This window comes from Spodoptera frugiperda, chromosome 10 (genome assembly GCF_023101765.2).
Source record: "Spodoptera frugiperda isolate SF20-4 chromosome 10, AGI-APGP_CSIRO_Sfru_2.0, whole genome shotgun sequence".
NCBI lineage: Eukaryota > Metazoa > Arthropoda > Insecta > Lepidoptera > Noctuidae > Spodoptera > Spodoptera frugiperda.
The window spans coordinates 5,965,060-5,987,929 of record NC_064221.1 but is presented as its reverse complement, the minus strand read 5'-3'; the positions used below and the strand labels follow the sequence as shown (position 1 = coordinate 5,987,929).

Sequence of the window (22,870 nt, the reverse complement as noted above, 5' to 3'; positions counted from 1 at the left end):
AATGCCTCGTTTAGCCTCCGGCATCGGAAACACTGCGGAAGTGACAAGTAACTCGCCGGGTGATATGACCGCAAATATTAAGCCTCGTTTACATTACACTGGTTCTGCAAGTTCTGCACTGGATTGGTATTGTGTGAATCTATCAAATAGTATTATTGTGTCTCTTTGTAGTATAAGTATTATTTGTGGGAAAGGGCGATAAGCACCACCCTTAGACACCGGGAATAGGGTAGATGAGTTATTTTTATTTTAATCTTTGAATCGGTCTAAATAGATTATTATTTTCATACCCGTCCATCATCCCTATTCTAGAGGAGTTGCAAGCTTGCAAGCTTATTGTCATCCTTGAACAATTTCACTCAGAGAAACATTGTTTCAGTTGATGTAAAAGATCCTTAAACTATTTATTTATTTATATAAAATAGTGCGTAGGAGCATGTTGGTTCAAGTTTGTGCAAATAATGACGTCATTATACCTATAGCAATTCCTAGGTTTAAGATTAGTTTCTATTGAAGGAAGTTTGTGAATAAAGTTTAAACATTATTCTTTATTATTGTAAAGTATAAAAATGTGTCGTTCCGTACTCAAAATCAAAGCATTTATTTCAATGAATCAAATAAGCTTACATACGCATACATATGTACTTTCGCAATATTTTTTAATGTTAGTTGCTATTTACATAAAACCAAAGTCAAATAAAATTGTCCTTTACAAACTATTTATAACTCTAAGTCATAGGGACAGAGGACTGCTCGACCCGCAAGGACAATAGCGTGAAGATCAAATTAATCCTAGATTAAAATGATAAATATTTTGAATCAAAATCTTAGATTGTTATTCTGTTGCCATTTATTTTGTGGACCCTAATTAAATATCTATTTATTTTAAGTACGTGCCCTTTTTCAAGATCATATAGACCAGTATAACTTGGTCTGTGGTTGTGAGCAGTGGGCGAATGGTTTTCGGTCAGTTAGGAATATCAGACAGTCTAAAGGTAATTTCTCTCAACTGAGAGGAAAGCAATCTGATATGATCGGAGAGAACATAGGGATAGGGACTATAGATTCTACTTGCTTATCAAGCACGAGAATCAGGGTGATTTTCCACCGGAGACGTGCTGTGTAGCTATGCTACAAAGATGTAATAGCTAAGCTGTGATACCATGTGACGGTTTAAACCGACACTAAGCTATGTCGCTGTGCGAGGAAGATCTGCAGCTCGAATGCACAATGTATCGATAGTAGGGAAGCCATCCACAACACGCATCTTACCAGATAAATAAAATAGCTTAGCTAAGTCTGTTTTCACCAGCGCTAAGCTGTGTGTACCAATGAATATGATTTGTGAAAGCCAAATGCATCCACAGCAACGTAGCATAGCTCATCTCTGGTGGAAAGGCATTTTAATGGTAGGATCTCGTTCAGTCTGTAGAAAAGTATAATAATATAGTTCGAAGAAGTAGCACAGACGATCCTACTTAGCTTCAATCATATGTCAAAACTAAATGGTCTTCACACAAAACATAATTATTTCGTTACTCATTAGCATGGGTCGACCACACAAAAACACAATGCATCTAATTCTCTATTTACTAAAGAAGATCACTTCATTCTTAGCGTCCATAATTATTTTGTAGTTAGGTAACAATCCGTCTTAATAACGTAGGTACAAACACACTACAAAGGAACCAACATATTAATCATCGAACGAAAACATTAATTTAATTTAAAATTTCGGTCAAACTACTTACAATTCGGTACTCTAATGGGTTCAAAGACTTTTTGAAAGAAAGAAAAAAATGACCTAGAGGCACTATGAGTTTGACATTAAAGGATGAACGCGAATATCCTTCGCCCATCTGTCAAAATTATGATGAAGATAAAACTAAGATGGCGGCCAGACAGTAAATAATTATCGTCATTTTCTCGGTCCTAGATGACGTCATAGGTGACTAGACTTCCTGATGATAGGTATAAGATGTATGTGGGAATTGCCTAAAGCCACTAACTAGTTAATTTCTTGCGCAGTTAACTCTGAATGTTAATTGAAATAGATTAAGTTCATGGGACTGACATTTGGTAATGACAGTACAGTTTACCGCGATGTTTATAATCTGTGGAAATGTTTTCTTTCCTTCATATAACTTTTGCCAATTCTTTGCTGGTTTAACTAAAAATGTCGCAGACGCAGCGTTGTCGCGCAGCCTACTGTCGTACAATCACAGCGGATAAAGAGTCCCTCTCTGATTCGAAACTAGTAGAGCTTTTCTCCGTTAATTTACGTGAGTATACCGATGATTTTTAGTTAATTTACCGATAGGCCTTAGATGGCAGTAAGGTGAATTGGGTCCCATTTCGATGATCTATCAGGCCAGGGTAGTTTCCTAAGTCAAAAAATAAATTATATTGACATTTCAATACAATGAAATATCGTAAAATAATCGTACTTTCATTCATTAACTTGACGATTACTCTTAATTTTTAATTTGTCTAGACAATTTTTAAGAAATAAGTATGCTATTTCATGCAAAAGAAAATGATGACATCTTAAGTAGCAATCTCCTACAAATCTCATAGATTTTTTGACATTTCGATAAATGTATTGAATTTGACGTCCCTTGTTCAAAATTGGACGTCTCTCTGCTGACGATGATGATGAATCTACCGTATTATAACCTAACCACCTCTTACGATAGAGGACATAATTCCGCCTGATTATGAATATGATGACTGAATGGAAATCCCAATACCAAAGTGACCCCAAATACAATATTTCTATCACTCATTCGAACAAACTACTGATGGACAAATGGACATAACAAGTAACCGTTAGTGGATAGTTTCATACATACATACATACATACATAAATAATGTATGAACCGTCGCCATATGTCATTAACTGCGGGTTAAGGTTATTTATACATTACACAATGAAAACTGTGCCGTTTCTGCCTTTTTGATCGAGTCATCACACGTGCCACTATCAAGATAAATTACTCCTTTAAAAAAATCGAGGAATCTGGAGTCTGTGATAAGCGTAAATAGCTTGAATTACAAACCTCCAGGTGCTGTATATGGGGTTAATCGCAAATAATAAGGAATTGACGTAAATTTTGACACATGTCAATGTCAAAAAGTTTTATAACATTTGGTATATGCACCTTTAAAGAGATAACAGATGTGATACTACGCTATGCTATTCTATTCTATTGGTTGGGATTTTCGAGCCGTCCAATCAGAGCGCCGAACGCGCTCTCGTTTCATTTTCGTTTAACGTAAAGCAAACTCATACTAAGGGTACAGATGTGATACTACGCTATGCTATTCTATGCCTCATTGAACCCTATTATGACAATCTGCACTCTTCGAAACACGTAGAAAATCAATTGACTTTGTTTGTTGATTAGTGTCACACAGTAATTACATAGAGAAGTAAACATAATGATTTGTGTTAAACAAACTTTACATATTATGCACGTGTCACTTGATTACGGTACAATAATAAACAGCACAGCCTTCGTGGTCTAGTGTTTGTATGCGGCTACCAATCACAAGGTACTAGGATGAATTTCCAATTTGGATAGACATACTTTTTTCCTTGAGTAGGGAAAATCATCCAATGTCTTCTCCCGCCTGACGCGAGAGGGAGTGTCAGACTTATGCTGACTAAAAACCACCCTGTTCCTACTTCTGTTTTTTGAGCCGGAGCCTCAGTAGCAGCCCCGGATCTGCTAGGATCAATTTCCGATTCGGATAGATTTGCCTAGCTTCACTAAATGATGGACTGTTATCTATGTTTAAGTTTCAAAAAGCGTCGGTTTGCTACTTCTAAAGAATATGTATCATATCTATTATATAAAAATAAGTCGGGTATTCCTTCCTGGCGCTATAACTCCAGAACGCACGAACCGATTTTCACGGTTTTGTATTCGTTGGAAAAGTGTCGGACACCGCGTGGTTTATAGCAAAGAAAATTCAGGAATAATTCAAGAGAAAAGCAGGAAAAGAGGAAAAATCATTGGTGGTGAAACGGAGTTCGTTGAGTTTGCTAGTGTATGTGTAAAAAAATGTATGTTTAATTGAGCTTTGCGGCTATACCTACTGCACCAATGGACAACCTTTAGGACTCATAAAACTTATTCCACGAATTTTTATCTTAGTCAACAGCAGGACAAATACGACAGTCTCATCTCATGACGCTATTAATAGCTTAATATGTAACCTTTTACGTGGAAAGCATATTATAACTACTTTTTTTATGAGTAAACAGACGCATATACTGGTTGTTAATCATCAGCGCCACTACAGGAGTTACAAATGAGTGACGTCACGCCTTTTATCCCCGAAGATGTGCACCTCTGTAATTACGGCTCGTAATGCCATTATACAATGTACATTGTACACCAACTTATCACCAATTGTGTTATGAGTCCCATGTAATAGGAGGTATGAGCCTATTACCATATACTGAGCATAATTCCAGACTCCGTGATACTATCTACTGAAAAATTTACGAAAAACCGAAAAAGCCAAGTAATACTTTACCCGACCGTGCGGCAGTCGCAATTGCAACCACTCGACCAACGAGGCAGAAAATTGAATGACTGAAATAATTCGTGAATAATAGCAAAAAAAAGACTTCTACCGATCCCCTTATGGAAACTAAAAAGTATCTTGGTAGCATAATATATTCCTTAATATCCATCTCGCGACCACCAACAAAGCAATTTAGCCTCTATTTACTTGTCAAAGTCTAATCAATTAGACCTGCATGAGTCACACGCGATAGGAACGATATTGCAATAACAACCTTGATCTTAACTGACAAACGTGCTGAGGTTAAGGGCAAGTCCACACATACACATGCAAATACTCATCGATATAGAAATATAGGTACTGGTAATAGGAAACTAGGTTTACACGGCGGATTTTCTTGTGTTTCCTTGACTTAGCTTAGTGACACATAATGTGCTTTTATAGGGTAACTTATAAGATGATTCAGATGTTCGTTGGACGTAAGTGCGACTACTAGATAAGGAGCTGCGAACTACCTAGCGGGTTTACTGGAGCTCCGGCTCGAAAAGCAGGAGTAGGAACGGGGTGATTTTTAGTCAATAAGAGTCTGACACTCCCTCTCGCCTCGCCCGAGGTGGGAGAAGTCATTGGATGATTTTCCTCATAAAAAAAAAAGAGGTTTTAGGTTCGATTTTCGATTCAAGCTAAGTATTGTTTGGTTTCTTTCAGATGTTTTAAAATTTATTGGAGTCTTATAATTGTACTCCTTGCCAACAAGGAATGACATAGCAGTGCCGGACCAAAGCGGTTTCATTTAGACAAACGCGCAATGTATAGCAAGTCCTATACTAGCACAGAGCAAATCTTTGTGTGATCAATGAATTGTTATTTCAGGTTTGTGTGTCACATGTATATGAAATTGTATGTCCCATGTCACAGGAAGAAATACTAGTGTGGAGCAACGGTTTAAAACAAATACAAACATACAAAAGCTTTTTATTATAAATCTATTAGTGAGTATAGGTAAATAAATAGTTGTTCATGTCCTGTTATTTACATTACCATATTATTATTACGATGTGCGATTTCTATGACAGATCCTCTAAAGACAAGTGTTGCTTCCGCGATATTGTTGTTGATGAGGTACCTTCAATACTTAGATAGAGGATATTATAATATATTATTATATTTTACTCATTATTTATTATATGAGGTATGCACTTGAGATTGCCGTTGAGTTTTATATTAAAATGTTAATAGAGAAATAGATATTTATTTATACTTTTCTAGCTTCTGTCAGTGGCTTTGCCCGTGTTCCTGTGGGATAAATAGTATCCTATCACCTAAGTCAGCTCATACCCCGTCTGTATACAACATCAAAATCCGTTTAGTAGTTTTAGCATGTATGACGGACAACCATCCAAACACCGGAGCTGCCTAGTGAGTTTGAAAAGTAGGAATAGGAACGGGGTGGTTTTTAGTCAGTGAGAGTCTGACGAGTCCCTCTCGCCTCGCCATCTCTCGCATCAATCAACGCGGGAAAAGCCAATAATGATTTTCCCCTCTCAAAATTTTCATTTTTGTAAACAAACTACCTAATCAAGGAATGACCTTTTAACGACACAAAGTGTATAGAGACTATAGTTTTTTAAAAATTAAAAAAATATACATAGGTATAACCTACCCAAGAATACAATTTCCAATTAGAAACTACCATGGATTGAAACAAATCTATTATGCAGATCTCTTACAAACTTTAACTAACTAAACACACATATCACACTTTATAACACATATTCTAGAAAAATATCATTGTAAGTACTTGTGGATTATTTATTATACTATAATATTTTGTCAGAAATCGGTAAACTTCTAAAAATTACTTAAGACAAGGGTAGACATTAAAAGTATTTAACATCTTCCATTTCAAAGGTCATTTAAGGATAAACTCATAACATAATGTACATTGCAAGATAATTATATACTTCGTAAGTATGTACTATATGTGCAATTGTGCACCTAGCAGCTTGCACATTATGTGTTGGCAAACATAAGAGTACTTGTAAAATGAAAATTAAATATTAATATCTTGTTTAAAAACCGTTTAAATAGGATAATATTATTTTGCGATTACTAGAATTGATATTTACCTATATGGAGTTAAATAATTGTCTGTACAGTTACATAGTCTAGAATAATGCCCCATGTACGTGACATTAGACTCATCCCCTGCTGCGTAGTTCAGTTCCCATAAAGTAACTTATGAAATGCAGGTAACAACTTTTAATAAATGGCTACCGGAAAATTAGAAACATAGTCAATTTGCTAGTAAATTAAAGACACAGTGAAAGTCAAAATCAAATCATATATTCCAATTTAAAAATAAATAGGTACTTTCGAAATGTCAACAAACAAATAAAGAAATAAATAATAGTCTGTCAGTCTGTCCGTCTGTGAATCTAGGTGCTAGTTCCAAAGTGCAGCTTCGAATGGAAAAGAACGAGAAAGAAACTCCATTCGTTACACTTTTAAAAAATACATTTGTTTACAATTTCTCTAATACATTTTTCCAATCATTAATTTTACATGTATGTGAGAATAATGCAGAGACATTGCAACGCGCAACATAAATGGTAGAACTTGGGTGTCTTCAAAACCCGAGTGAATAGGTTGCGTATGGGCAGACGTGCTCCATCGTAGGCCGCATCATCACTCACCATCCACCATCAGGCGAGATAGCAGCCAATCGTCGACCCGTTAAATGTAAAAAAAAAACTTACTAAGTTAACATACTGTTGACATAATGTTATGTTATATTAAGTTTTAACTATCTCCAATCATTTGGTCACTAATTATACACCAAAGTTTGCGTAAGAACATCACCTACACATATAATAAGGTTACCTCAGCGTCTATGCTCCAGTTGCGTTGTAGTCATACAAGTGGTAAGTGGCTTGTCAATGATTAACGTATGTAGGTGATTAACGCCCGAATACTCAAACGCTACTCAATTTTAAGTTATACTTAAATATCGTGCTATCTCTGTCATTTTATAAAGAATTGATAGTGACAGAACTAGTTTCGAGAGCGTCTTAAAATAGAGTAGCGTTTGAGTATTCGGACATAAGCTAATTAGATATTCTATCAAACTAATAATGAGATCAAAAGATAATGTTTTACTGATGTTGTATGTGTGACTCGTATTAATTTGTTGTGCTAGTTTTTCGGAGTTTTGTCAGTTATGAAAGCAAAAAGTTTTAAGTACAGATTAATATTTATTTATAGATTTTAATCATACCGATATACCGAAGTATTACTTACTGAGCTTTTTTCCGTGTTTCCGAAATTTCTCAGTGGTAACACGGAGTCTGGAATTGTGCCCAGTATAATTATGGCAAAAGGCTCACCCCCTATTACATGGGACTTATAACACAAACGGTGAAAAGTAGGTTTACATTGTACAGTGACACTGCGTGCCGTAATGTGCACCTCTGAAGATACGAATAATTCACTTTCGATTTCCATCCCCAATGTTACAAAACAACAAACATTAAAATAGCACACAAACTTCACAACACCAGAAACACAAAACTAGACCATAAAACAATTTCACTTGCACCACTAATAACAGCCAATAAATTACCTCTAACTTCAGAAATCACTCGAACATTGTAATTTTAAAACCTTCCCTAATATTATCCTGTCAAAAGCATACCATAATGGGTTCAGTTCGGAGATATAATGGCGGCGTGGGTGCATATAAAGAGTAATATTTCGACACTCTATAGCTTCCTGGACACGACCGAACATGGGGGTATAGGAATGTAGGCAACACGAGCACACACAGAGCAAGTTTTTACCAAGTTCTTGTTGCAAGAATTGAATATAAGCACTTGATTTATTAGATTCTTAAGTTATTTATTGATTTAGAACAAAATTGGAGTAGGTACCTTTTTGTGGGCTTTTGAAGTAAATGTGGCGTTTTAAGGTGTTAATGTGTTTTAGACTATAATTTTCTTATATTTTCTGTACCTAATTAAACGTAAGAACGTAATGCAAAGAGATTACGCTATAGAGCGTACGCTCAATTAAAATTTGAATAGACAGATTAGCCAAAGATGAATAGATTGTGTGAAACAAACATCGCACAATTATTTGTATAAAAATACTTTAGACTGTGTTCACTGCTATCAAGAGATTTGTTCATCTATGTGTACGATTTTTGGACTCGCTGTCATTGCAACGGTAAAAGTCCCCTCTTTGAGGAGTGGCTTGAGAGGCACAACAGCGTCCTCACCTACCGCCTGACACAAGTCCTTTGTGGTCCGGATTTATATCAAGTCCTTCCGCCTGTTCCCATTCGAAATTTCCTAGACTGCTTAGTATAAAGCTTATTGAGAGTTGGACTATGATGAACACAATAAATCAGAAGTCACACATACCTACATATAACTCGAAAAGTTTGTGTCTTCTACTAAAATGTCATTGTACGTACTACAAAAATATTACAATCTCTGTCACAGTGTCGTCATGCCACCTCGATGAGTAATCCTCAGTTTTTTCCTTCATACTTATTTATATTCTGGACGGCGAAAGCTTGAACAGGATATTGGAGCCCAACTTGGATAAAATTGAGCAACCGATCTCATATTTTGTTTAAATATTAGGTACGAATTCATATTTTTTGGTGTCGACAATTGGGTATAGGTATCATCGCCGAAAGTATCTTATATGTTCGGTATCTTTGTCGAAAGCAAGATGATGTTTTTAAAGGAAAAATATCTTAAAATAAAACTACACAATAATACTTTTTAACTAATTACAGCTATAGATTGTCACATTTGTCAAGCTTAGGGTGCGTTTGCATAGAAGCAGAGCTGCGTAGAATTCAGAACCTTATAAATAGCCTTATAGTAGGTGTTTCCATTAAAGCTGTGCAGAGATCAACGGTGCAAGGCTGAGATGTGTAGCTGGGTGAAGTAGAGTCAAGCTGATGTAAGACAAGCGGAGCGGAGTTAAGACGAGCGCAGCGGACTAGAGCTGAGACTAGCAGATTACAGTCGCCGGTTACATTTTTATGTCGAGAAAAATATCATTAAATATTTTAGTTTGAAAAAAAGTCTGCGTTGATAACCCGGAGTATGAAATAGTATGTACCTATAGTAATAAGTTTGTTTTAAATTGGACGCATTACGTAACTGGTAAAAAGCTGATGAGATTTTCTTAATTTTTTTTTTATAAGTATCCACGATTTTTTGAAATGTATTCCTTTACCGTCTCATCTACATACTACTCCTTGCCACACATACGGCTAGCATGAACCAGTGACGTAACGATCTATGTAGTGTAAGATGCGCCCGCGCAGCTCTTGAGCAACAACCACCATTTGCATGGTAATAACCGGAGTGAATTGACACTTTGTATGGCCAGCACGCCTGTTCCCATATCTAGGGTAGACAGACCTCCTACTAATTGGTGGAATAAGTAACAAGTAACGTTGACACCTGTTTTCTACTAGAAGCTTTAGTGTAGTTAGGTAGATATTGCGGACAACGTAAAAGGTTACCAGGGCTCCGGCTCAAAGCAGGAGAAAGGGGAGATTTTTAGTCAGTGAGAGTCTTACACTCCCTTCCGCCTCATCCAAGTCAAAGAGAAGTCTTTGGGTGATTATCCCCCCTATAAAAAAGGTAGATATGGTAATTTGCCCTTTTGGTTTTCAATTCATTCGTTCATTTTTTTATGGAATAGGGGGCAAACAGACACTCATTTGTTTAGTTCATTTTCTTTGTAGGTTCCGCCCATTGGCACCCGCAACACCAGAGGCGTTATAACTGCATTGTCGACCTTTTGGGATTAGGTGGTAACCTCACTTAGGTACACAACGAAGCACGCTTTGAAGTAAGCGTTGTCACACGTCGGTTTCCTGTGAGGCCGCGGTATCACACCGGTCGAGCCGAGGCATGGCTCTCGCACACTTTTAATAAAAATCATTTAATAAGAATAAAAACAAACTGCACTACAGACAGTATATTAAAGGTACGTCTTTGCCTAGGTATAATACAGACCTCAACTTTTAGTTAGACATGAATGTTAAGTAATCTTGTAACATTTGATGCAGTTCCTTTCCCATCTTCAGAAGTTTACGCAATGCAAACTTACAATTAGACATTTATCGATTTGTGTTCAGGGATCGGCATCGATGTTCACTTTAATCGATTACTAGAAATACGATCATAGACACCTAATTTACATTTAAACTGCCAAACGTCACATTTGAATATCGAAATTTGTTTTAGTGTAATGCATTGCGAAGTGCGAACTATTAAATACTATTGCAGATACTTTTGATTGAAAGTAGGTAAGTATAGTAGTTCAAAGGCTAACTTTTAACTAAGCTAGCATAGTTTCAGCCGTTTTAAAACTTCATTCGAATTCTTCAGTCCGATTTCTTTATTTGATTTCCTTAATGTGGTAAAAGTTCTTAAATATATGGGTAACAATTAAGGACACCGTCGGGCACGCAACTGAAGATCTTATAATCACACAAAAATATATCTGTATTCTAAACATTAACACTATAGACATTATTTTATGTTTATTTATACAAGTATCATTATTATATGTATATCAATTGTGTATAGTTTTAAAATTCTGTGTTGATAGGAATTTCTTCGCAAACAGATTAAAGCTTAAAACTTGACAATTGATATTTTATCCTATGATATTTTCTCCTATGCCACATCCACCTGGATCGAAAATATCAGCTTAATACACACAATTAGTTTCCAGATTTGAACCCCCAACGCATACTACAGCAACCAATTGCCCAGCCACTTCACCACAACCAAACCATTGCACCAAAACCTTTAAAGTTCTTTGATCCCCCTACGAACGAGTTCCTAACAAAATTCATGTGACCCATCATTAATTTACCTGACATTTGCTGTTTACAAACAGTATCCATCTTTACGCATTGCCCTCACAAGTCCACAACCAGTTGGTAATTGCCCCCCTCCCCCCCTCAACATACAACATACAGAATATATCGACCTATGCCTTTCTAGACACACACGTGTAGCATATATTACCATCATCGTGTGAATTTCCTCATGCTTTACGCAGACTTACTCAAATTGAACTGACATTTTTGAATTTTATTTTTAAATGTAATAAAGTTGATTTTAGTGCATTGTTATACGGATGGTTTTGTGTGATAACTACAACACAAGGTTTAGATTTGATCATTTCATCTCCGAGACTGAAAGCTGCAATAATTGAATGATCCTAATGCTATGTTTTTCGTCTTATCACAATTCAGTCTTGTGCCTTTGGATTCCAAAATGCCTTAAATATTTTTTATTCTATGTAATTTATTATGGACTTGATCGAGCAAAGTTTTATTGGATTTTTCATCAATGGGATCAATTTTTTTGAGGAAAATTGAACCAGTGACTTCTCTCGCCTTGGGTGAGGCGAGAAAGAGTATCAGCCTCTTACTGAATAAAAACCACCCCGTTCGTACTCCTGCTTTTCGAGCCGGAGCTCCGGTAACGCGCTAGGCAGTCCGCAGCTACGGGATCAATGGTACCTATACAAACTAAATTTGGAAATATAATAACAGACCTCGGATCCCATAACTGTGAAGAGCGAAAATTGGGTATACTTAAAGCAAGTAAACGTCCACTTATATCTTCAAAGAATATCAGATGTCATCCAATTATATTAGCAGATTCATGCAGGAGATTAAAAGGCCACAGACCATCTTTATCCGATCAGTCAGCGTTCAATGAAGCGTGCCACTTTTTGTCGCAACGTAAAAACGTGCTAATGACACCTCAAACCATGATGATTGATCAAGACTTAACAAAACACTTAGTGCTGCTCTGTGCAAATAACTTAGTAAGGTACGGTCATTCGTCTTACTGTTTTTTGGACGGATTATCACCTTTATTCCGTGACAATAAAGGCTGTTTTGTTTTGCAATAATTATGGTGACGGCTTATGTTAATTGTTCCATCTTGCTCAGGTACTTGCAGGAGTGGGGAATACCTATATTATGTCCAACCTCCTTGTTCTCTTGTTTTGAGTTAGTTTAGCTCAAGTATCCTTGATATGGTATTAATAATATCAGGAGCATAGAAATAGAAAACGTATGTCCTTGAACCTATCAAGCGACCAAAAGAATACTACTACTTAATCAATTATACAGGGTGACTTCGAATTCGACGTATTCCTCTCGGGAGGTGATAATACAACTAATTTCCTACAAAATTAGCTCTGAGGTCTCTGGTCCGAAAGTATATAACATATACATACATAACGTCACGCCTGTCTCCTATGACAGTAGGCAGAGATAATGAAACGCCAATTGCTAATTAATTAATACGCACGGCAGTTTTTTTTAAACGGGAGAAAATCATCCAATTACGTCTCCCGTCTTGGACGATACGAAAGAATGACTTTTACCGACTTTTACCGACTTTTACCGACCACCCTTTTCCTATTCCTGATATTCGAGCCGGCGCCCCGGTAACCCACTAAACAGTTGCAGCTGCAGGGCTTTACCAAAATGATGCATATCTTCTGTCTAGATGACAACTATCACAATATCATTCATAAAGCTATTCTATGCTGAACATAGGCCACCCTCAATGACTGCCAAATCAGTACCCTTAGTACGAGTTTGCTTTACGTTTAAAGTAATCGAAACGAGAGCGCGTTCGGCTCTCTGATTGGCCTACTCGAATAAATCAACCAATCAGTACACCGAACATGCTCTCGTTTCGATTACTTTAAACGTACAGTCTGTATCCAGCAAAGACCAGCGACCCTTATCAGATTGTTTGTCCACCTGCTGATAATACCTATAACACACACAACGAGTTTCCTAGCAATGGTACTACATACACTACTCATACATAGACCGCTGTATGTAATGCTAGATGACCCAACCAGATGAACTTGTGACCTGAAGATGGTAAACTAGAGGCGGAAGATGAACCAACTTGTGTGGTGATGCAAACTGAGAAAGGTCCAACACGACACTAATGTCAAAGTTAAAGAGTTAAGTAGTTAGAATGTCGTTGATTATTTTATACTTATTGCCGTACTCGGAAATATGTAATGATTACTTAAACTATTCCTTAGTAACGATTTTGTATCAAAACAATTGCTAAGGACTGGGTTAAGTAACCATTAAATGAATCTGAATATAATATAAATATAAAAAGCCTTTATTCCTCATAACCCCTAATACATAAATCTAATCTTAGTGATTCTACTTTTAAATTCTAATTTGTTAGTATATTTATATTTCTTTTTCTTCTTTATGTTAGTAAATTGTTTTGGGTTTGGGCCCCTCCACGGGTGAAGGCCTCCTCCAGTTCCTTCCATTTGTCTCTATCCTCAGCAATATTTTGCCAATCTCTTCCTGCTGTATCCAATATATCGTCAGCCCACCTTCTTTTTGAATACGGCGAATCTGAATACGGCGGTTAAATTATAATTTCCTTTTACTAAGTAGTCATTTCGAACGCATTCTGTGTGTCATGTCTGTGCTAAAATCCTTAGATCTGTTCCATAGCTTTTGCATAAAATCTCAAACTGTTGCGACGATGGCTCAGTAGGTGGAGTAAATAATGAAGACTGTGGACTGTATATTATGGTATAATGTAAATAAGGACTGTTACAATAAGAACGATACGAACGAAAAGAATATAATAAGAATTGTAAGCGCGAGCGCGGGGTCGTTGACGCGGCTCACAGCGGACTGTAGAAGCGCGGGAAGCGCGGGGCGGGCGGCCATTGGTGCGCGCGTCGTCGCCGGTGGCGCCCTCCCGCACGGCGCACGTAGTTGAGTGTGTGCGTCAACATCCTCCCCCCGTTGAAGAGTCTTCAACAGAGACAGGTAGAGGGCAGATGGTGTTAAAGGCTCGCCGAATGACACCCTTTCGCGTGTGGATGTCGGCGACTCTGGCTACGCCATCTCTGCCAGGAAGCACCCGTGTGATGCGCCCTAAAAGCCAGAGTAAAGGCGGTAAGCTTTTATCTTTAATGACAACGAGTGTCCCTTCTTTCAGCTCTCCTGACGATCGGTGCCATTTCGTCTTCTCCTGCAGCCACAGAATGTATTCCTGAGAGAAACGATGCCAAAAATGTTGTTTCAAGTATTCAACTCGTCGAAACCGTTGCAGATTGGTGATGTTCGTACTCTCGATCTGTGGATGAGGCAACATAACGAGTGAGCGTCCAATAAGGAAATGTGCTGGAGTTAAAGGTGTAAGGTCGGAAGGATCGTTGGAAAGCGGAGTTAAAGGCCTGGAGTTCAAGATAGCCTCCACTTGAATTAGACATGTTGCCATCTCTTCAAAAGTAAGGTTTGTTAAACCTAGAACTCTTCTGAGGTGGTGCTTCGTAGATTTAACTGCGGACTCCCATAATCCGCCGAAGTGAGGAGTGTACGCAGGGATAAAGGAGAAGTTAATACCCGGATCAATGACGCTTAAGTTCAGGTCCTGTGATAGCAAGTTAGCCAACTCATTGAAAGCCCCGACAAACGTTGTACCGTTGTCGGAAAAGATGTTACGTGGCTTCCCCCTTCGAGCAATAAAGCGGTTCATGGCAGCCAGGAAAGCCTCCTTCGTGAGGTCCGATACAAGTTCGAGGTGGACGGCTCTGGTAGCCAGACACACAAAAACACAAATAAAAGCTTTAATGAGTTTACACCCTCGTCCTTTACGATCAGCTATCATGACAGGTCCAGCATAATCGACACCGGAGTCTAAGAAAGGAAATTCCAGATGCAAGCGTTGCTCTGGAAGATTTCCCATCATAGGTTGGATAGTGCTTGCCTTGATCCTACAACATCTCAAGCATTGATGTGTGACCTTCTTCGCCAAGTTCCTGCCCCCAATAGGGTAGAAGTGGTGACGAATCGTAGCAAGTAAGAGCTGTGGTCCTGGATGCAAGAGACGCAAGTGAAACGTATTGAATAACAACTTGCAAATAATATGAGAACCAGATAAGAGAATTGGATGCTTAACATCGTAATCGTAAAAGGAATTACTCAACCTGCCCCCCACACGAATTAAGTTAGATTTAGTGTCAAAGAATGGAGACAAGGAGAGAAGTTTATTTTTAGCAGGTAATTGTTTGCCTGCTGACAGCAAATTATATTCTTCAGAAAACGAATCCTGTTGAGATAATCTACAAAGAAGATGTAAAGAATTGTTTAATTCTGAAGAAGAGAGTGAACCGCAGGCAGATTCCTGTTTCTTACACTTATTACAGAATCGTAACACGTATGCAATCATACGTTGTAATTTGTTAAGATTAGATGCATATTTAGGAAATAACGAACTTATAAGATTATCTGTTTTATTGACGACGTCAACATGATGACAAGAAACTGTTTCAGGAAGATTGACGTCATGATGATTTGAATTTGGAAATTGTGGCCAAGAAGATGTACCTTCAAGAAGATATTGAGGTCCTGACCACCACAACGAAGACGACAGTAGTTTGTCGGCCCTGAGTCCACGCGAAGCGAGGTCTGCGGGGTTTAAAAGAGAGGGAACATAGAGCCAAGACCTTCCCGCAGTAGTTTCCTGTATCTCAGAAACTCTATGGCGAACAAACGTCTTAAGCTGCGTTGTCCGACCTTACACCTTTAACTCCAGCACATTTCCTTATTGGACGATCACTTGTTATGTTGCCTCATCCACAGATCGAGAGTACGAGCATCACCAATCTGCAACGGTTTCGACGAGTTGAATACTTAAAACAACATTTTTGGCATCGTTTCTCTCAGGAATACATTCTGTGGCTGCAGGAGAAGACGAAATGGCACCGATCGTCAGGAGAGCTGAAAGAAGGGACACTCGTTGTCATTAAAGATAAAAGCTTACCGCCTTTACTCTGGCTTTTAGGGCGCATCACACGGGTGCTTCCTGGCAGAGATGGCGTAGCCAGAGTCGCCGACATCCACACGCGAAGGGGTGTCATTCGGCGAGCCTTTAACACCATCTGCCCTCTACCTGTCTCTGTTGAAGACTCTTCAACGGGGGGAGGATGTTGACGCACACACTCAACTACGTGCGCCGTGCGGGAGGGCGCCACCGGCGACGACGCGCGCACCAATGGCCGCCCGCCCCGCGCTTCCCGCGCTTCTACAGTCCGCTGTGAGCCGCGTCAACGACCCCGCGCTCGCGCTTACAATTCTTATTATATTCTTTTCGTTCGTATCGTTCTTATTGTAACAGTCCTTATTTACATTATACCATAATATACAGTCCACAGTCTTCATTATTTACTCCACCTACTGAGCCATCGTCGCAACACAAACCGTTGAGGATATACCGATAAAAGAACATATTGTAGGCTGTAGCCTATAATAGATAGGTATCTACCATTTAATATCTCCTCATTAGGTTCCATCTACTAATCTAGCCACCGTTCTCCTACTAACAATGATACACAAATAAATTGGATGACAATGTAAAAACTGAAAACGACAAACAATGGGCATGATTACCAAACGAATGGGTATTACTCAATAACTGAAGATGTCCGCCTGTCAACGGACAACGAAATAACAACTTTACAAAGTTAAATAACAATTTTGATGATGATTTGTAATCTTTGAACGATTTGGCAACACAGAAAGGAACGGACTATCAAAAACTGAAAGGTCACATGCAGACGGACAGACGGACGCTACTCACTGCACTCCTAAACAGCTGAATCACACTACCTGTGTACGACACACAACTGACCACAATTACGTATTCGAACAGAATCAGATCCTCAAAAAACCGGCTCCAATCAACCTAAAAGCCGCCATATCTTCGTTTAAATATCAGAACAAGACTGTTAGTAACATTAGCTCGCTCGCTAATTTTGCACTTTCGACTTACAAGTAATTACAACTTGCAACTTGCGTAACTAAGCCCGAGTCGCTTCTGCAGTCACGACCAAACTGTATCACAAACTTACATTTGCCGCTTTAAAAAAATAACACTTTCTAAATTCAACTCTGCGCCGTCGTAAGAGGAAAGATGGCGGATTTATTTCGCGCCAACGTTGCTCTTGTTGGAGCACAAAGCAGTAAAAATTATATCAAAACTCCAGAGGCAGTGGTTGCATAACCTCGTGCCCAATAGAATAATAATAGATGTCGCAGAAAAAAAAAAACGAAAGTGCAAGAATTGGAGCGGGCAATGGATACAATGGCATAGTAAGCACGATTGTGTATCAAAAAGTTTTAACAATACTTTGATAGTAGTGTATGGCCACTAGAGGGTTACTAATGTGGTCTTCTGAGAGGAGGATGCCTGGTTTATGCAACCTTTGGAACAATATCTAGCTCAAACATGATTACTGTGTTGAAATAATATTATGTGCTCTTACAAATCTTGACCCAAACAGCCACACCATATACGAAATGTTAAATTTACAATTCACAAAAGACAATCAAATCGTAAATTGTTTGAATTAATATAATCGGTATAAACCTGTTTGTGCTACGAAACTGAGTGCCCTGTTGATCTAGTGAACTCGATTGTGGCTGCCTAGTGCAAGATATTGCAGACTATCGTGTTCGGTTCCCGAGTTCATGAAAACTATTTAGGTGGCACTTACCCATTTTACCTATTAATTATTTGTCTGTGTATACCTATTAACGGATTTATGATATGGAAGGCATGTCGTTTAGGGCGTATTAAGACCTGCTATAGCTAGGTACTATGTCTAAATCTTAGGGATATCGATTCCCGAGCTGCGGACTACCCAGCGGGTTTACCGAGGCTCCGGCTCGAAAAGCAGGAGTAAGAACGGGGTGGTTTTTAGTCAGTAAGAGTCTGACACTTCCTCTCGCCTCGCCCAAGGCGTGAGAAATCATTGGACGATTTTCACCCCTTAACAAAAAAGGCAAATGAACGGGAACGAATCGCATCATAAACACTTTTTTGGTAGCTAGTCTTCAGCAACCAGCTCAAAATCGCGAGGTTGAGAAATATTTTCAGCTGTAAGTCTGTATCACGATTACTTTAACTCGGTTGGGAAGAGTTAAGTAAAATAACATATTATTATGTATATGGGCGAGAGTAGCCAGTAGGGTTAAAGTAGTGTTCCAAACGCTGAGTAAGGGGGAGGGACCTACCGAAAATATAGCGGTGGGTCTACGCCTGTAGGATGCGATTAATCCGTATTAAGGACCACCTGAGACACAGCCACAGACAGAAAAGGAACGCCGCGGTAATTTTAGCCGGTAAGAGTCCAGCGGCACACAGGGAAGTCCATGAAGATTTCCGTTTTCCATTGCGATAGAAAATAAAGTCATGTATTAGTAGGTCTTCGTTTCAAATCTATTTAGAAGACTTCAATTTTCAGACGCTAAATAGGTGGAAAACGTTTAGTGAAATCGACCTAGAGTTCGATACAGAACGCATTGTAAACATTCGTTACGAATACTTTTTTATACTATTCAATTTCTGCACCTGTTCTGTTCTGTCTATAACCTTTATGCTATAAAGAATAAGGTTTAAAATAGCAAAACACTTCCCATTCAAGTCATAATTTAATAATAAACAGTCATAAAGCACAATAAAAAGTTATGAAATTGTAATCCTTTTGTTGGAAAACGGAACAAGGCTCAAGTTTCGTACTCGTACTGAATAGAAAAACATGTTTTTGTAGTTATTTACAGGTGGCAACGAAATAGACGAAAAACTTAATAGGAAGGTGTCTTTTTTATCGACCAAACGAGAGGAATCCCGCAACATCAGAGGAGTTGTGGCTTTTGGGCCTCCGGTAACTTCGCTTACACTGCGAAATACAACGCAAGTATCTAACCCATGTGCGGCTCTGCGGATGGCGAGCAAGGCTAGCACGCCGCCCGCCCAGAACTACTCCCGTATGTGGTCAGACCACCACAGATGGGGCCCAGTAGGGCTGACGCTTGATCCGGCTGTGGACTACCTAGCGAGTTCACCGGGGCTCGCGGAACAAGTAGGAACGGGGTGGTTTTTAGACGGTAAGCGTCTCTGACACTCCCTCTCGCCTTGCCCAAGGTGGAAAGAAGTCAATGTCTGATTTTTCCCCCTCAAAAAAAAATATAGGTACCAATTGTTTCACGCCTGTTTTCAGTGAGACCGTGGTATCACTCCGGTCAAGCTGCGCCATTCGTGCAGAAGTATGGGTCTTACACAGGAAAAAAAGAATTAAGATTTGGCAATAGGAACCACACAAAATAACATCCTCAACACGCCTGTGCCTAAATATGGTAGCATTTTGTCCGACAAAAATAAAGTTTGTTTTAATTTTGCAATACCTACTATAATTAGTACTTACCATTTATGGTAGGTTAACCTTTATGAATTAATACCATTTTGGCAGTTTTATTTTTATTTGTATTGACCTTAGCACCTGGTATCCGATGTATTTCCTGGTAGCAAGATGGTTGGGAGTTTAATTCTCTGACTTTCCAGGTACTAAAATATACTAATTAGGTATTTAAAAACCTTTTTAAGGCCGCTAGACTTGCTTGTGCTGTTAGCTTGTTAGAAGGACTTCAATGGAATTAATAAAGTGACGTTTACTTAGTGTGACAGTAGCTACTGTCTCTGCACTGAGTGTGTCTTTATTTTCGTACCTGTACCCTTAAAACGAGAGCGCGTCCGGCGCTCTGATTGGTTGGTTTATTCGAACCGGCCAATCAGCGCCGAACGCGCTCTCGTTTCGATTACTTTAAACGTAAAGCAAACTCGTACTAAGGGTACTGAATACTGAATACCAAATAACTGTGTGACGGTACTTATGTTCTTTAGGAGAATGCTGAAGAAAATTGGTACCTTACAGAGGTACTCTTAGGTTTCTAATTTACGTACTTATTCTAGATTCACAATCGATATCCAATAATTACCAGACATTAGACAAACAAAGATAATAATACCATTAAAATCACAAATCTATGCCGTAACATGCGTAGCTACACAAAAACCCATCCTACCACCAAGTAATAAGACTACAATTCCTGTAACAGTCAGTATGTAGCCGGAACAAAAGCCGTAATAATCCATTGGAATCAAACCTACGGCTATCCTAGGACTTTCACTGGTCCCAATCTTGTCTCAATTGAAGCCCCAAGCATTTCCTTAGACATAAGTAAGTCACGATATCTTACTAATCCATACTGACTGAATAGTATATGTATATTCCATATGACTGCACGGTTGGCGCGGTGGCTGGGCAACTGGCTGCCGTGCAACGTGTAGCGGGTTCGATTCCCGCACAAAGCAACTCTTTGTGTGATCTTGTTGTGTGAGCAATTGTTGTTTCGGGTCTGGGTGTCATGTGCATGTGAAATTGTATGTTTGTAAACGCACCCACGACACAGGAGAAATACTAATGTGGGGCAATGTTTAAAAAAAAAGTTATATGTATAAGGTACTATTGATGTAGTGGCTCGGTATTCACTTGCAGTGTAAGTAGTGTAACGTGGTTCCAGAGCTGCGGGTTACCGGGGCTCCGGCTCGAAAAGTAGGAGCAGGAACTCTTGCCGCAAAAAATTGTATGAATGATGACAAGCACTTTTAAATAGTCTCTTGCACTAGGACCTTAAACTGTCGAAAAAGGAGTGTACCGAGGTAGGCACCTACCTACAGGTTTTTATTAGGTCGACAACGCATTTGCAATTGCTACTGATGTTTCGGATGTCCATGAACAATGATGGTCGTTTACAATCTAGTGATTCATCTGTTTCTTTGCTGCCTATGTTCCATAATAAATTATTATGTAGCGCGAAACTGTACGTCCAAGTAACATACCAAGTTAAACTTCATCTCCTTATAATAAAATCATAGCAATGAATATCAGTAATGTAATATTGCTTTTTAGTATTTAGTATGTCGATGACGGACGTCGATGCTGATAAACATGCGAATATTAACATATTTGACAGTTTTTAAGCTGCGATTTCCAGACCCCCTGCTAAGGGATATCACGAATACATACGAATACCATACTCATCATCTGTAAAAGAGGTCCACATTCCAGCAGTGGACTGTTATGAGCTGTTGCCTGTTGGTGTGAATAAAGAGTAATACAAAAAAAAACTAAATATATACTAAGATAATATTATTTATTTACAAAATAACCATTAATTAAAATAATTAAATTAGAATTGATATTTCAAATTAAGATATAAAATAGAAACTAAGCATTTAAATATTTGTGACATAAAAATTGTTTTAGTTCCTCAGTCCTTAGATAATAAATTATAATTTAGTTAAAATTGAGTACATTAATAAATTAGTATATTTCAAACATAATAATGACTCATGAATAATAATTCATCAATAATTGTAAAGAACCTAATAAATATTTGTGATAAAAACTCCTTGCTTATTTCAATCTACAAAATCAAAGGAGCATTTGTGAGAACAAATCCTCATTCCTACTTTAAAAAAAATACATTGTCTATGCTCTATCACCTTTGCATAGCATTAACTTTTTCTCCAATCTCAGTGAGCATTTGAGCGGATTTCTGTATATTTTCGAACTGGTATCCCATATGTACTGCTATCAGCTGCATCTTCTTTAGATTCTCTTCACTGGTCTCCATCTGATGTTCAGTTGACGCCATGTCTCTGGCCGCTTTTGATAGAAGCTGTAAAATAGAAAAAAAATATATACAACATATTTTTTTAATACTGCAGCCTATCTCAAATGTAGTATAGGTAAGAATGAAGATAAAATAATTACAATAAACTATGAATTTCTTAGTCTTATAATAATTTCTACTCTACATCTTACTAGACAGTTTCAAGCAGAATTTTGTAATACTTTAGCAATAGTACTTAGTCTGGCATTATGCCAGATGTATAGAAGTAGTATAGTTCTATTACAATGGACTCATAAGTAGTGAATAGTAGAGGACACATTCAAAAAGTGTACAATGCTCCAGCTCTTCGAGAACGAAACAAATGTGACGTAATTGTTATTTGTGAATAATTTTGTTAGTTTACCTCATTAGATTTCGATCCTCTTTGTATCTGGCGAGCTAAGGACGAAATATTGTTCATATTAACTTGAACTCTTTCAGCTAAACGCTGTTTTGATTCGGCAAACAACGATCGAGCACTACTCGACGACGCCGAAGTCATTGCGTGGCGTCTGTTAATTTGGCTATTAGTATATTACCCTTCTATTACTAAGATAACACTGTTATTTAATAAATCTTTCATTTATTTACCTATCGATCGGAATGAAAACATGAAAAGCTAAACGTCAACAAAATTGACAATGACATCTGTTGCTGTCACAATGGAAATTGACAGTGGACAGTGACATTCCTTT

General features: G+C 38.2%; 1 protein-coding gene across 1 annotated transcript; it reads right to left on the bottom strand.

The window, feature by feature from the left end:
- Positions 1-21,632: 21,632 nt before the first annotated feature.
- LOC118277298 (uncharacterized) lies at positions 21,633-22,816 on the bottom strand. Its single transcript, XM_035596020.2, has 2 exons — positions 22,540-22,816; positions 21,633-22,181 (listed from the first exon to the last, which is right to left on the bottom strand). Exons 1-2 carry the CDS (start codon positions 22,675-22,677, stop codon positions 22,002-22,004), a joined length of 318 nt encoding a protein of 105 aa, XP_035451913.1. The 5' UTR covers positions 22,678-22,816; the 3' UTR covers positions 21,633-22,001.
- Between the last annotated feature and the right edge of the window lie 54 nt (positions 22,817-22,870).

Bases quoted from the DNA above. Each gene is read 5' to 3' on its own strand.
- LOC118277298 (XM_035596020.2), bottom strand. From the start codon at position 22,677: ATGACTTCGGCGTCGTCGAGTAGTGCTCGATCGTTGTTTGCCGAATCA. The intron at 22,182-22,539 runs GTAAACTAACAA...TCTATTTTACAG, and splicing joins GAGGATCGAAATCTAATGAG to CTTCTATCAAAAGCGGCCAG.